This window comes from Nuphar pumila, chromosome 7, assembly GCF_984573655.1.
Source record: "Nuphar pumila chromosome 7, dmNupPumi1.hap1.1, whole genome shotgun sequence".
Lineage (NCBI taxonomy): Eukaryota > Viridiplantae > Streptophyta > Magnoliopsida > Nymphaeales > Nymphaeaceae > Nuphar > Nuphar pumila.
Window position 1 is genome coordinate 20,607,491 of NC_143255.1, and position 15,195 is coordinate 20,622,685.

The following is a 15,195-nucleotide window of genomic DNA, read 5'->3' on the forward strand; positions in this document are numbered from 1 at the left end:
CTTGATAGTCCGGATTTTTTCTTGAAGGAAGAATTGACTAGCAAGGTCTTTTTGTGTAAACATACCTTTCATGAAGAACCATGCTTCATTTGCCATCCTAAATTTGACAATGTTGGCGCAAATCTTGAGCTCCACATTATTCATGAACCAAGCAAGAATCTTGGCATGCTTACTCTCCCAATCTTCTATTTTAGATTGGTGATCTTCAATGGCCTTGATGCGGGCATCTCCTTCAAGAGCCTTTTCTTGATCGCCTTCCATCTTAGTTAGTTGGAGTTGTGGTTCCGGAATGGTGCCCATAACGTATCCCCAAAGCTTTTTCCCTTTGAGGTTGTTTTCCATGGCGGCCCACATCATGTAGTTGGAACCATTGAGCTTGAAGGAGAGATCAATCTTTTGTTCTCCTTCCATAACAACCACTTACAAGAGAATATCAAGGAGAGAGAAACAAAAAACAAATATAGCTACACCACTAGCTATATTAAAATGAAGAGCATACACAAGACTCTGATACCATGTAATGAAATATGCGGAAAAGCAAAGAGTGCACTAAGCACTTACAACATCTACTAATGAACAAACAAAGAGGGGCTAATACCCAAACCCACAAGAGACAACACAACATAAAAATATAAATGCCTCTTATTGAAAGAGAGAGAGCTCTCAAGAGTGAAAAATACAAGAGGGGAGCACCCCTATTTATACACAAGAGGAGGAGAGGGAGAGGGCCAAGAGGCCTTAAAAGGAGAGCCACCTAGGGGGCTCCCCATGTAGTCGTTGGGAGCCCCCAACGGTCACTAATGTGACCGTTGGAGGCCCCATCGACTACATGGTGGGGCCCCTTTTGAGTGAGCAAAAAACAAAAAAATAAAAAATACATTTTACAAAAAATAAAGAGAAAAATAAACAAAGAAAAACAAGTACCCCTATCGGGTACTTGTGAAATGACAGAAATACCCCTATCGGGTATTATATATATATATAAATATATATATATATATATATATATATATATATATATATATATGAATTACATATATTTTAACAGTAGTCTATCTTTGGTTGGATGGTCCCCCTTCCTTATACTCTTGGCTTGCACAACATATCCAATAGTTAAAAACTTATCTCTGGGACATTAAACATAGCATATTTGCTAGTGTTATATTTTAAAGTTGGTCCTTTATGATTGCAATTTCATAATATTCATAGATCTTGCTTTGCTCAATGGATCTATATAAACCAATGCATACCAAAATAAGGTACCTTATATATATATATATATATATATATATATATATAGGTGCAGGTGTGGATGTTTGCACATCGCTGGCACCTATAAATTTTCATTTTCCCATTTTTCTTAATGAATCTGACAATATAGATTGATTTATATAATTTACATAGTAATAAACAAAAAAGGCTTAAAAAATCAAAGGCCTACAACCTACCACATTTTCATGACTCAAAAAATCATGATTTTTCTTTGAAAAATGCAACCCAAGATGGCAAATGGACCATCCTGAGCAATGTTGCCATATTAGGAAGCAGAAGCGAGAAATGATACGGGAAGCAAAAGAGGGAATTAAGGCATTTTAAAATTTATAGGAAGCGAGAAGCGATGTATAAATTTGAAAGCAAGGTTGTAAGTATCATATCGTTTCCCGTATCGGTCGAGCCCAAAGTAACCCCGTATTTTATCGTAAACGTATTGTAAATTTTTAATAATTTTTTTCCAAAATTTCCAAAAAATAAGAAAAATTTAGCATAAATTCTAAAAAAATCATATCACATAAAACAATGATGAATTGCACAAAATACAACCATAAAATCACATATGAAGGCAGCTACATAATTTAAATTAATAACAAACCATGCAACTGATAACTGCTAATGTAAATAAAATATAACTGCATAATTTAAATTTTAAACACAATTAAAGCCTTACATTTAACCAACTAACTAACAATATTAAATTCACATCCAAGTCATACAAAAATGTCATAAGTCATAACTAAACTACTAAGAGTTCATCATAACTAAAAACATTACATTTAACCAACGTCTTACATGCCAATCTTCTTCTCTAAAGTTCTAAACTATAAAGATCCTAAAACTAAACTATCTTCTAGAGCCTATTTGCCAAACATTAGGATAATATTTTCTCAGTATTGCATCCATCTTTCGTATGATGATCTCTTTACCTTCGGCCATTTTTTTGGAAATTGGGTCATCATTGTCATTTTCAGAATTTAGAACAATGGTTGGAAGTCCTTCATCTTTGCATTTTTGCAAAATTCTTCTTCAAATTTCTTCTAATTCAACAATAACATCAACATAAAAAGTGGTAGGAATAGATAGAGAATCACATGAATGTACATTTCGATCTTGACCAACAATATGTTGCTTAAATCTATACAGTCCACCTATAATAATAGCATCACAAAATAGACATATCAAATTCAATGGTAATCCTAGTCATGGTATATCATCAATGCTTCTGCAGTATTGCCATGCAAGATCATCTCTAATATGTCATGAACGTGAAGACAACATCGAAGGATCTAAAATAAAACATAACCAATTAAAAAACTCAATAAAAAGCAAAGAATAAGAAGCACCAAACACACCTTTCATGGATACAAACTCGTATCACGATATGAGTATGTAACGATACGTATCGTACGATACGGTACGACCATGTTTGAAAGTAAAACAAGAATAAAAAATAAAGGAATATGAGAACTAAATACAAATATAACAAGAAGCAAATAAAAACTAAAATAAAAATGACAGCTTATATTTCATGATTTTGTAGTGTAAGAATTTCATTTTTTGTTAAAATCTAACAATGATGGTTGCCAATTTAGAAAAGGCACATGATGGGTGTGTAGAAGCAAATGAAAAACATGAAAAGAAATGTGAGAAAAGCATATAGAAAGCATGAACGATGCGTGTGAGAAACATAGAAGCGTGAAAAAATCAAGATTTTCATGAAGTTTCAGAAGTAAGGAGTTGTGCTTCTGAAGCGAGTTTCTAGGAAGTGCGCTTTCCACCTACCTAAGAAGCTTCTAGTAACTATGGTTGTAAGTATTGTAGAGTATCATATGATATGCTATGATACGTATCGTATCTATGGGGTGTTCCGATACGATACACACCCGTATCTTGATATACGCCCCTGTATCTTACAATACACTCCGATATGGGGCATATCTTAAGATACGCTAAAGATGCAGTTTGCATGCACTCATTTCAATTTTTTATTTTCAAAAACATATAAGGCTCCTTGGGGCTAGTTCATATTCATCCCTAAAGGGTTTAAGAGTGATTTAGGGAGATTTTTTGCAAAAAAAGGAAGAAGAAGATGATGACGATACTTATGATTGACATCATCTAATTCATTTTTGTTTGAATTTTGAAAAAAATGATTATCTAAAATTTTTAAGTATTGAAAAAACACTATGGTATTTTTTTGTTTATGTAAACACGCATTATTCTGAATCTTGTGACTTATTAGCTTAGATTTGTTATTTGATATGCATATTATTTCATAGCTTGCATTTTTCTTGTGAGATTTGCATGCCATTTATAGCATATTATCTTGATTATTGAATATTTGATGTCTTATGCATGCCATTCATAACACATAATTGTTTTGATATGTGCTATTATAGTTTTATCTTATCTAATTTTTCAAAATTTTCAGATTTTTTTGGTTTTTTTATTTGTTTATTTGAAACATACAATTTGTTACAATACAATACGAAACATATCTTATTTTGGGCCTGGCCGATAAGGGTTACAATATGTTTTTTACAACCTTGATCCTGAATATACCTGTCGGTCTGATTTGCAAAAGATGTGTTAGAACATTGAGAACTAGACCAGTCTGCACCTACACACTGCTCTCTCTCTCTCTGCATAAATAAATAAATAAATATATATAGTAATGGGTAGGTGCTAAATGAAATGTGCTAAATGATACATGCTAAATGGGGTTTTCTGCTCTTCCGGTGTTTTTTTCGCAGTTCTGACCCCATAAATGTGTTGGGCATTACAAAGAATCCACACCTGGATCATGTGTTTTCGATGAAAAACATGAAATTTGGAGCCTCGAAAATTTACAAAGATTTTGAACCATTGATTTTTCGAACCTTATAAAAACCTACCCATGTGTTGGAATGCTGATCCTTATAAAATCAAGTACATAGATCACATCTGTATGGTCAGAATTTAAAAACAAAACGAAAAAACCTGAAAAACTCATTTAGCACCTACCCATTACTCTCTCTCTCTCTCTATATATATATATGGGTTAATATTTGGTGCTATTGAAGGCATGAAACTATTGGGTATAATTTCCGTTCTTTTCATAATTTTTAGATTTTTTCTGCTGGTCGTACTTTATGAATGTCATCTAGAAGGTTTGTTTAGTAGAAAACGAGTTTTGAATCATGTGATTGTGACATGTAAGCAGGTTTCCTAAGGGATTCAAAAATCAATGGCCCACAATGCACTAAAATTTCACAACTCAAATTATCATGTTTTTGTGAAATTGTCTACGAAGAGACAATGCATAAACAAGCATAAAAACCTTATAAAAGAAGTGCACGAAAGCACTCTCACAACACTTGAACAAAATACACAAAAAGTGTATAAATAATAAACATGCAATAATGCATGTATTTCAATATATAAAAGCAAATGCTTGAGACTCTCAAGCTTAAGAAAATACAAAGGGGGAACACCCCTATTTATACAAGAAGGAAGGAGGCAAGAGGGGGCTCCCCAAAGGAGTCGTTGGGGAGCTCCCAACGGTCACAATTGTGACCGTTGGGGGCTCCCCAACGACTCTATTGGGGAGACCCCCAATGCACTTTTTGAGAGTGCAAAAAAAGAAAAAAATTAAAAATTAAAAGAAATACAAAAATAATGGAAAAATTACAGCATATTCCAAATGGAATATGCGCAAAATGTAAAATGACAAAAATACCCTTTCGGGTAAAAAAAGGATAAAAATGTATAAATATATATACTTATATATAGAGATACGTATACATATAAAATATGTATACGTATCTCTATGTATATAAGTATATATATTTATACTTACAATATTGATTTTGAGTGTACATTTTAACACCCCCCCTCAAACTTACGGTGTGATAACCGCAAGTTTGTCCAGAAGGAAATGAAATCTAGGCGAACAAAGAGCTTTTGTGAAGAAGTCCGCAAGTTGATACTCAGACGTCACGTATGGTAGATCAATGACCTTCTTCAAGTATTCTTCTCTGACATAATGGCAGTCCATCTCTATATGCTTTGTTCGCTCGTGAAAGGTGTGATTTTTGGCAATATAGATTGCACTTTTATTGTCACAACACAGCTTTGTTGGTTCTCGGATAGGTACTCCCATATCTTCCAAAAGTTGTCGAATCCATACAATTTCCATGGTAGTGGATGCCATGGCTCTGTATTCGGCTTCAGTGGATGACAAAGAGACTTTCTGTTGCTTTTTACATCGCCATGAAATCAAAGATTCACCTAGAAAAACACAAAAACCAGTGGTGGAGTGACGGTTACTAGGGCCACCTCCCCAATCTGAGTCAGTATAAGCAAGTAATTTTAAATCAGAAGAAGAAGATAGAAATACTCCCTTATTTATTGTGCCCTTCAAGTATCTGACGATGCGAAGAACAGCACTCATATGAACGGTTGTGGGAGCGTGCTGAAACTGACTGGCGATGTGTATAGCATGTGATAAGTCAGGTCTAGTAATACTAAGATACATTAACGAACCTACCAGCTGCCTGTAAGGGGTAGGATCGGTTAAAGGAACACCATCGTCAATTTTCATTTTTGCTCCCACAACTTCAGGAGTTTCGCATACTTTGTCATCAGAAATCCCGGATCTGTCAATAATCTCACAAGCAAGTTTAGACTGAGATAAAAAATAACCACGTTGCGAATAAGCAACCTCAATTCCAAGAAAATATGTCAGAAAACCCAAGTCTGACATCTCAAATTTTGAAGTCAAGACGGACTTAATACCCTTGACTCCTTGAACATCATCACCTGTAATTAACATATCATCAACATAGAGCAATAATATTACAATCCCTGCTTTAGATTTCTTAGTAAATAGAGCAGTGTCAGTATAGCATGAGAAGAAACCATTTTCCAACATTACACTGGTAAATCTATCATACCAGGCTTTGGGAGCTTGTTTCAATCCATAAAGAGCCTTTCGAAGACGAAGAACTTTATTTTCATGAATCTTCATGCCTGGTGGGGCATCCATATATACTTCTTCGTTAAGATCACCATTTAAAAAAGCATTTTTCACATCCATTTGAAAAATGTTCCAATTTTTAATAGATGCAATAGTAATGAGACATCTAACTGTAACCATTCGGGCTACAGGAGCAAAAGTTTCTTCATAATCAATCCCATACTCTTGCCCATATCCTTTTGCAACTAAGCGAGCTTTATACCTTTCAAGGGATCCGTCACTCTTAGTTTTAACCTTAAAAACCCATCGACAACCTATAGTTTTCTTTCCTATGGGTAGAGTTTCGAAATCCCAAGTTTCAGCCCTTTTAAGAGCATTAAGTTCATTTTGCATAGCTTCTTGCCATTCTATACATTTTTTAGCTTCTTCAAAGTTTCTAGGTTCAAAATAAGAATGAATGGCACTAAGACAAGTCCTATATCGGGGTGAAAAGGAATCAAAGGAGACAAAACGAGTTGGAGGTCTCCTATTCCTCTCAGATCTACGGTGATCGAGAACAGGAACAAGTTCACTATATTGATCAATAGCACTTCTAAAGGTGTCTTGGTTTCTACGTGAGTATGTTATTGGATCACTTGAACTCCTGCCTTCTTGTTGGTTATGCTCTTCGACATTACCCTCAACGTCCTCATCATGGTTTGATGATACATCATCATCACTAGATACATCATCATTACTAGACAATAAGTCAAAAAGGAAGGAATAATCAAAATTTTCTTGTTGCAAAACATTTTTTTCAAATCCACTTTCATTTTCCAAAAAAGTTACATTTCTAGAGACATATAACTCATCTTCTCGAAGATCATAACACCGAAATCCCTTTTGAGTTTCAGAATAGCCAAGAAAAGCGCAGGGGATAGCTTTGGGAGAGAGTTTGTCATTCTTATCCGTAAGTATGAAACACTTACACCCGAAGACTCGTAATCTATTATAATCTGGTTCAAGTTTATATAAAATCTCAAAAGGAGATATTTTTCCTAATAATCTAGAAGGCAAACGATTTATCAGATAAACAGAAGCAAGAGCAGCTTCAGCCCAAAAATTTTTTGGTATGTTTTGGGAAATAAGAAGGGTTCTAGTGGTCTCAATAATATGTCTATGTTTTCTTTCGGCCAACCCATTCTGTTGGGGGGTTTTAGGACAAGATCTTTGGTGAATGATTCCTTGATCTTCAAGATATATTTTAAATTGGTTGGAGAGATATTCTCCTCCAGAATCACTTCTAAAAATCTTTATGTTACTATTAAATTGATTCTTGATCATCGAATGGAAAGTTCTAAAGCATGAAAAGACTTCATGTTTGAATTTAAGAAAAAAGATCCATGAATATCTAGAGAAATCATCCACAAAAATAACATAATAAGAAAAACCTCCTTTTGAGACAACAGGTGCCGGTCCCCAAACATCGGAATGAACAATTTCAAAGGGTTTTGATGAGAACATAGTTCTTTGCTCAAAAGGTAAACTTTTCATTTTTCCGAGAATACAGTCATTACAAGAAAAGGAACTTTTACATAGGTCTTTTGCAAAATGTAAGTAAGACAACTTGGTGACATTAGGATGACCAAGTCTTTTGTGCCACATGTTTATATCTTTGTTTCGGGCAACATTACAAAAAGATTTTGGAACTCGAAGAGATTCCATGTAGTATAAATCGCCTTTTCTAAAGCCTTCCCCAATCAATTTCCCGGACAGGCGATCCTGTATTAAACATTTATCACATGAAAATTTAATATCACAACCATGATCCGAGAGTTGAGAAACAGAAAGAAGATTTAAATTAAGTTTAGGTATAAATCTAATTTTTGGAATAAAAAAGTCTTGAGTTTCAAAATTACCTATTCCTTTAATTTCAAGAGAAGTTCCATCCGCAGTGGAAACAAAGGATGGAGAAGCATTTTTTGAATAATCGGAAAGTGAAAACATGTTTGGGGACATATGAAAGGATGCACCTGAGTCCAAAAGCCAAGGGACTTTACCTGGAATGGAAGAAGTAGACACGGCGGCACCGGATGTAGCTCCCTTGAGAAGAGGTTGAAGGGCTTCCATTATTTGGTTCAACGAGAGTGACCCACTTGATGATGCCTCTTCCTTTTGTGGTGCACCGGTAGTGGCCATAGCAAGGAGCTTCTTCCATTTGGGACATACCGGCTTGATATGCCCCGGTTCTTTACAAAAGTGACATATAGTCTTGCTATAGTCCCGCTTCCCTCTTTGTCCACCATCTCCTCCTTGATTTTGGAATTTAAAGTGAGGAGGACGATAGGTCTTTACATTATTTCCGGGTCTTGATACGGCATTAACCTCATTATTTTCTTCATAATTACAAGGAACCATAAGAACACTTGGTCCTTGTTTACATAAATTCATACGAGTCTCCTCACCACTTAATTTGGTGAGAACATCTTCAAGAGAGGGAGGAGTAAATGAGGATAGAAGTGATGACCTTATTTGCTCAAATTCCGGTCTCAACCCATTCAAAAAATTGAAGAAACGATCTTCTTCAAGTTGCTTGTGGCGGAGTTCAATTGCCTCTCCACTCCATTTTGGTTCAAGCATAGAGAGCTCATCCCAAATAGAGGAAAGATCGGCAAAATATTCCCTAATAGACATTTCACCTTGAGTAAGGGAGAGGGCCTTCTTTTGAAGGTAATACTTATGAGATAGGTCTCTTGATGTATACATCTTCTCGAGATAATGCCAAGCTTCCGATGCCTTTTTGAATTTGATAATGTTGGCATTAATCTTCGTTTCGACGGATGCGAAGAACCAAGAAAGAATCTTGAAATTCTTCATTTCCCATTCATCGTGTTTCTTTGAGTATTCTTCAAGAGCTTTGATCCTTTCCTCTCCCTCAAGAATCTTGATTTCACTTCCGTCCATTATGGTTATCTTGGGTTCCGGTTCCGGAATTGTTCCTTGCACATAACCCCACAATCCTTTTCCTTTTATGTGGGCCTCCATATTCCCGGCCCAAATATGATAGTTGGACCCATTCAACTTGAAGCCAAGGGCAAAGTGAGACTCTTTCTCACCCATTAAGACGTAGAGAGAAGAAGAAAAAAGACGTACCAATACGATGTTTCCACTTCTTCTTAGCACAAGATCCTTCTAAAATATTTGAGAAGCAAGATCCACCACTTCAATCTCAAAAAATCCGAAGGCACGGTTTTCGAGGCACTCGAACAAAGGCGGATCTCACAATCTCCAATCAACAACCGAGCTCTGATACCATGTGAAATTGTCTACGAAGAGACAATGCATAAACAAGCATAAAAACCTTATAAAAGAAGTGCACGAAAGCACTCTCACAACACTTGAACAAAATACACAAAAAGTGTATAAATAATAAACATGCAATAATGCATGTATTTCAATATATAAAAGCAAATGCTTGAGACTCTCAAGCTTAAGAAAATACAAAGGGGGAACACCCCTATTTATACAAGAAGGAAGGAGGCAAGAGGGGGCTCCCCAAAGGAGTCGTTGGGGAGCTCCCAACGGTCACAATTGTGACCGTTGGGGGCTCCCCAACGACTCTATTGGGGAGACCCCCAATGCACTTTTTGAGAGTGCAAAAAAAGAAAAAAATTAAAAATTAAAAGAAATACAAAAATAATGGAAAAATTACAGCATATTCCAAATGGAATATGCGCAAAATGTAAAATGACAAAAATACCCTTTCGGGTAAAAAAAGGATAAAAATGTATAAATATATATACTTATATATAGAGATACGTATACATATAAAATATGTATACGTATCTCTATGTATATAAGTATATATATTTATACTTACAATATTGATTTTGAGTGTACATTTTAACAGTTTTTAGATAGTGATAACACGATGCAAGATTTGATTCTTAGCAAACAAACCATGCTGAACACACCTATGTGGTCAGAATGAGTTGATAAAGCCTAAACCTGTGAATTCCAGCTCAATAGTTTCGTGCCTTCAATAGCACCAAATATTAACACACACACACACACACACACACACACACACACACACACACACACATATATATGATTTTTAATTTGGGAAGCAAAACAATAGTGTTGTTTTGCAGATCTACTCTTCCACTATTTAAGTCCTGTCATGTCAGCATGCATTCAGTTTTTAGCTATGGCTATTTGTGTGAACGTGTGTGTGTGCTTGCACTAAAATTTCATCTGTTTTTATTTTATGCAAATTCAAGTTTTTGGGCTTCTAAAATTTCATATGTTTTTATTTTATGCAAATGCAAGTTTTTGGGCTTTTAAAATTTCATATGTTTTTATTTTATGCAAATGCAAGTTTTTGGGCTTCATGACTTTTAAACAGGACCTGCTATTTTTTTGTTTTCCAAATCGGAAGCCTCTTGTTCTGAAAAATATATAAGATGTATTTGGTGGTTGATTTATGAGAATATGTATTGTTACTGATGAAGGGAAGCTTGGAATTTTAATGCATAATGCAGGGGGCAGGGGCATTTGAGGTTGCAGCTAGACAGCATCTTATCAACAACGTGAAGAAAACCGTCCAAGGGGTAATAATTTCTTAAATGTAGCACAAAAACCAAGATCCAGGAACTTTTATTGTAGCATAAACAGTTGCTTTTTATTGATCTATGTTTTTCCTTTGGCTTACTTCCACAGCGTGCCCAGCTTGGGGTGGAAGGCTTTGGGGATGCCCTACTAGTTGTTCCCAAGACTTTGGCTGAAAACTCTGGCCTTGATACACAGGATGTTCTCATTGGTCTTCAGGTTAATATTGTCATTATTATGTTCTCTGATTGACCATGATTGTTAATTTACTCAATCTGCTTTATATGTAATGCAACTGCTAAAAGCTTGTTTTTGTTGATGTAGACTGAGCATGACAAGGGGAATGTTGTGGGTTTGAATCATCACACTGGAGAGCCTATCGACCCTCAAATGGAGGGCATCTTTGACAACTATTCTGTGAAGCGGCAGATCATTAATTCCGGGTATCTAATTTCAAGTTCAATTAGAGAAGGTTAAATTGTCAACTTTCAGGCTTTCTTTCATCATGCATGAAAGTTCTTTTATTATCTCTTTTTACGACAGGCCCGTTATTGCTTCTCAATTGCTGCTTGTTGATGAAGTTATTCGTGCCGGTCGCAATATGAGGAAACCCAGTTAAATTACCCAGTCATTGAATTTTGTAGCCATAGAGCAGAAAGGTTTCAAATTCTGCCTATGGCGAGTTTTGAACTATTGAGTGAGTGTTGTTTTGAGGATTAGTGTTTGTGGGTTGCTGTATGTGCGTTTCGTTACTATCCTGCCAGTTTAATTAATGTCAATGTAATGCTTATTGAACCAAAGGGAGCACAAACCGAAGTTGAGCAGTCTTCCTGCCAAGGACATGAGCCAGTGTTTGTCAACTTTGATTGGTCTGCCTAAACCTTTAATGTCCTTGTGGTTTTGGACTCTCTCTCTCTCTCTCCCCTCTATAGGCATATAGGGTCGTACGGAAGGACAAGCTCGCTCGATGATAGGAAAAGAAAAAAGCTAATGTGAAAGGAGTTCAAAAACTTGTGCTGCTGAGAGGGAAAAGACGTGGAATGGCATTAGAAGTTAGGAGACTTGACACGATAAGGTTGCATATACCTTTGACACACTGACACGGCCTAGAATCAACTAGCGCTAGTTGCAAAAGATGTGGGTGCTATGATACTTTTAATTGCACAAAGTCTCTCTTTAAAGCAATGTTGTTAAAGTCGGTTCACCAGGTGAATCGGGTTCTTAAAAAACCTATGAATCTAATCAAATTATTTTTTTATGACATGTCATTACAAAAATTTAAATATTAATAATTTTTTAATAAATAATGATCGTGCTGTATGACAAATATGATGCGTTTTCTTAAATGCTCTACAATTTTCAAAATCCACCTGCTGTCCAAAACTGCAAATATGTAACATTTTAAGACCTTTTAACCCTTCAAACAAGTGAATCTTAGTGAGATATATCATTCGTCAACTAAGGCAAAACCTCACTTAAATTTCACATTTGTACATTTTTTGTGGTCTTCAAGAAGCATACAACAAATTATGTTATTTATGTAGCCTTCTTTGTTAATCGTAAAATCACAAATATCTTGGCAATATCGTACATTTTATACCAAAGTTGCAGAAAATGGTGCAAACATCCTTTTCCCTTTCTTTAATCATCACTTAAATGTATGTTCATACATTTTTTTGTGGCTTTCACGAAGCGTGCAAAAACAAGTTTTGTGAACCACCTTAAGATCATAACTTCACAAATACCTTAATAAAATCACATATTTTAGTCACTGGATTACCATGTGAACCCCTCTTCTCCTTTCTATAACCATCACTTAAATGTAAATTCACATTTATTTTTTAGTTGGTCTTTATGAAGCACACAAAAATATATTTTGCAAACCTTTTTATGATCATAACTTCGCAAATACCTTAGTAAAATTATATATTTTATACCAAAGTCACTGAAAACTGTGCGAACCTCCCTTCTTTCTGTAACTCTCACTTTTTGTGAAGTTTGCACTTAGAAATGAAGTCCACAAATTAGGTATCAACTTCTTAAACCATGTCTTTGCGAATATGCTTTTTATATGCAGATTTCTTAAAGAATTTGCAGATTTTTCGATACATTGCAAATATTAGAGATGAATACAATGCAAATTTTCTTCTTATTAGCGGATTTTTGGACAAACATTAAATGTGACCTTCATTATATAAAACTAGGTTTTTTCGCATCCCAGGGCCATTTTTGCATAAATTAGGCTTTTTGTAGTCCCTAATGTGCATCTCCTAGGAAATAATTTTTGATGAATCATAGGTGGAGATTCATTGGTTGAAAATCATAGATGACGAGTTTTTTTGGTAAGCACATCTTTAACGGCTGAACCTGTTATTTTTTTGAAACAATGGCTTGAATCAGTTATTTTTTTGAAACATTTTGTGGAAGAATTGTATCTTGTATTATGCAGCATCGTTCTTGCTCCATGGCCAAAATTTTCAAACTTGTTTCTGCGATTATTTTTCAGTGACAACTAATGATGTTCTATGAGAGGGTTAAAGTACACAACCGTACCTATCACACTAATTTGAGATCTATATTATTCTAAAAAAATATTCGCATTAATGAATTTGTGAATTTGATGCCTAGTAAAACCGATTATGCAAAAAGAGTTATTAAGCCTTCGATATAGTTATTCTTCAAACGTAGATAGCCGAATAGATGTTTTGGACGATGATGATATAGAAGCGATGCTATTTAGTGACGACATTTACTTAATTGTGTGCTTTAAAGTTGAAGAAGCTGTTGGTTGTGAAGTTAAACAAGTAGTTAAAAGTCATGTATAAGAAGCATTCTATGCTCGGGTATAGCACACAATCTTGGTGTCACACATACAGTATGCTTGACTTATGCTCGCAAGGAAGGCCAACAATATAGATCCTGATTTATGGATTCACGCAAGACGTTTCAGAAGTCAGAGTCCGATCATATGGTATGGTTGAGATAAGAAAGTATTGGATGATTAACAATTGCACTTGATCGGTTAACAATTGCACTTGATTAGTCAATGTAATGAAATGAATGCACTGCATGAGCAAGACATATTTTTTTTAATGAATGAAATGTACGTATGGCATGCTCATTTTTTGAATGAATGAAATAAATATAATGTTTGAACATGTTCATTTTTTGAGTGAATAGAATGAATGAAATGAATGAGCACATTTATTTTTGAATGAATGAAATGAATGCAATGCATGAGTTTGTTTATTTTTGAATGAATGAAATAAATGCAATGTGACCTATACCTTCAATTTTTGAATGAATAAAATTAATGCAATGTATGATAACAAAGTAAAATCACATATTTTATAAGATCATTGGATACTGTGTAAACCTCCTTTCTGTAACCCACACTTAAATGTATATTCATACCTTATTTTTTATAGTACTCACGAAGCACACAAATATAACTTATGTGAACATCTTTTAATCGTAACTTCATAAATAATGGAGTAAAATCACATATTTTATAACATTGTATATCTAATTGTGTAGAGAGATACAAATATGTTACTAATAACAGAGCAAAATCACATATTTTATGAGATCACTGGATACCGTGCAAACCTCCTTAAAGTAACCTTCACTTAAATGTATATCTGCACCTTGTTTTTTGTGGTCCTCATGAAGTGTATAAGTATAACTTATACGAACCTCCTTTAATTGTAACTTCATAAATAATAGAATAAAATCATATATTTTATAAGAAGATTACGTATCTAATTATGTGGAGAGATGCAAATATGTTACTAATAATAAAGTAAAATCATAAATTTTATAAGAAGATCACATATTTTCTTATTATTTATTATAGAATTCTCAAAAATCATAATTCTTGGTTAACGTTCACAATAATTATTTTCAAAGTTTCTTAAAATCGCAAATCTATCATTTTATGTTATAATTTACCTATTTTAATTCAAGATGTATATTTAACTAACAATAATGAAACTCATAATTTACATCCTTAAGTTTGACAATTCATAAAGTTTGACAAATTTAAATTTATTAAACATGAAAAATTTAAGCAACTATAAGTTTTGGCTCAGTTAAACATGAAATATTTAAAGAACATATTTAAACTCATAATTTACATTCTTAAAGTTTGATAATTAATAAATTATAATATTAATCAACATATACTCCCCATTAACCCACAACTCTGAATCATCCGTCTCCGCAGCTTTCCTCATTGCAGCCTCAGTCTTTACAACGTCTACCTTTTTGGTCTATGTTGTTTTTTGCCGAGGTATTTTTTGGTTTTTTGCCTCCTTGTCAACAACCTTCCTCATTTTCTTGTAAAATGAGATCATACGATTCTTGCAGTTTGT

General features: G+C 34.4%; 1 protein-coding gene across 1 annotated transcript in view; it reads left to right on the forward strand.

The window, feature by feature from the left end:
* The window catches only part of LOC149831446 (T-complex protein 1 subunit zeta 1), a 33,854-nt gene extending 22,232 nt beyond the window's left edge, over positions 1–11,622 (forward strand). The window contains exons 12-15 of the mRNA XM_090013903.1: positions 10,756–10,824; positions 10,934–11,041; positions 11,147–11,265; positions 11,366–11,622. Of these exons, the coding sequence (XP_089870029.1) occupies positions 10,756–10,824; positions 10,934–11,041; positions 11,147–11,265; positions 11,366–11,441 (372 nt within the window). The 3' untranslated portion in view covers positions 11,442–11,622. The remainder of the gene's footprint in view (positions 1–10,755; positions 10,825–10,933; positions 11,042–11,146; positions 11,266–11,365) is intronic.
* Positions 11,623–15,195: the final 3,573 nt, after the last annotated feature.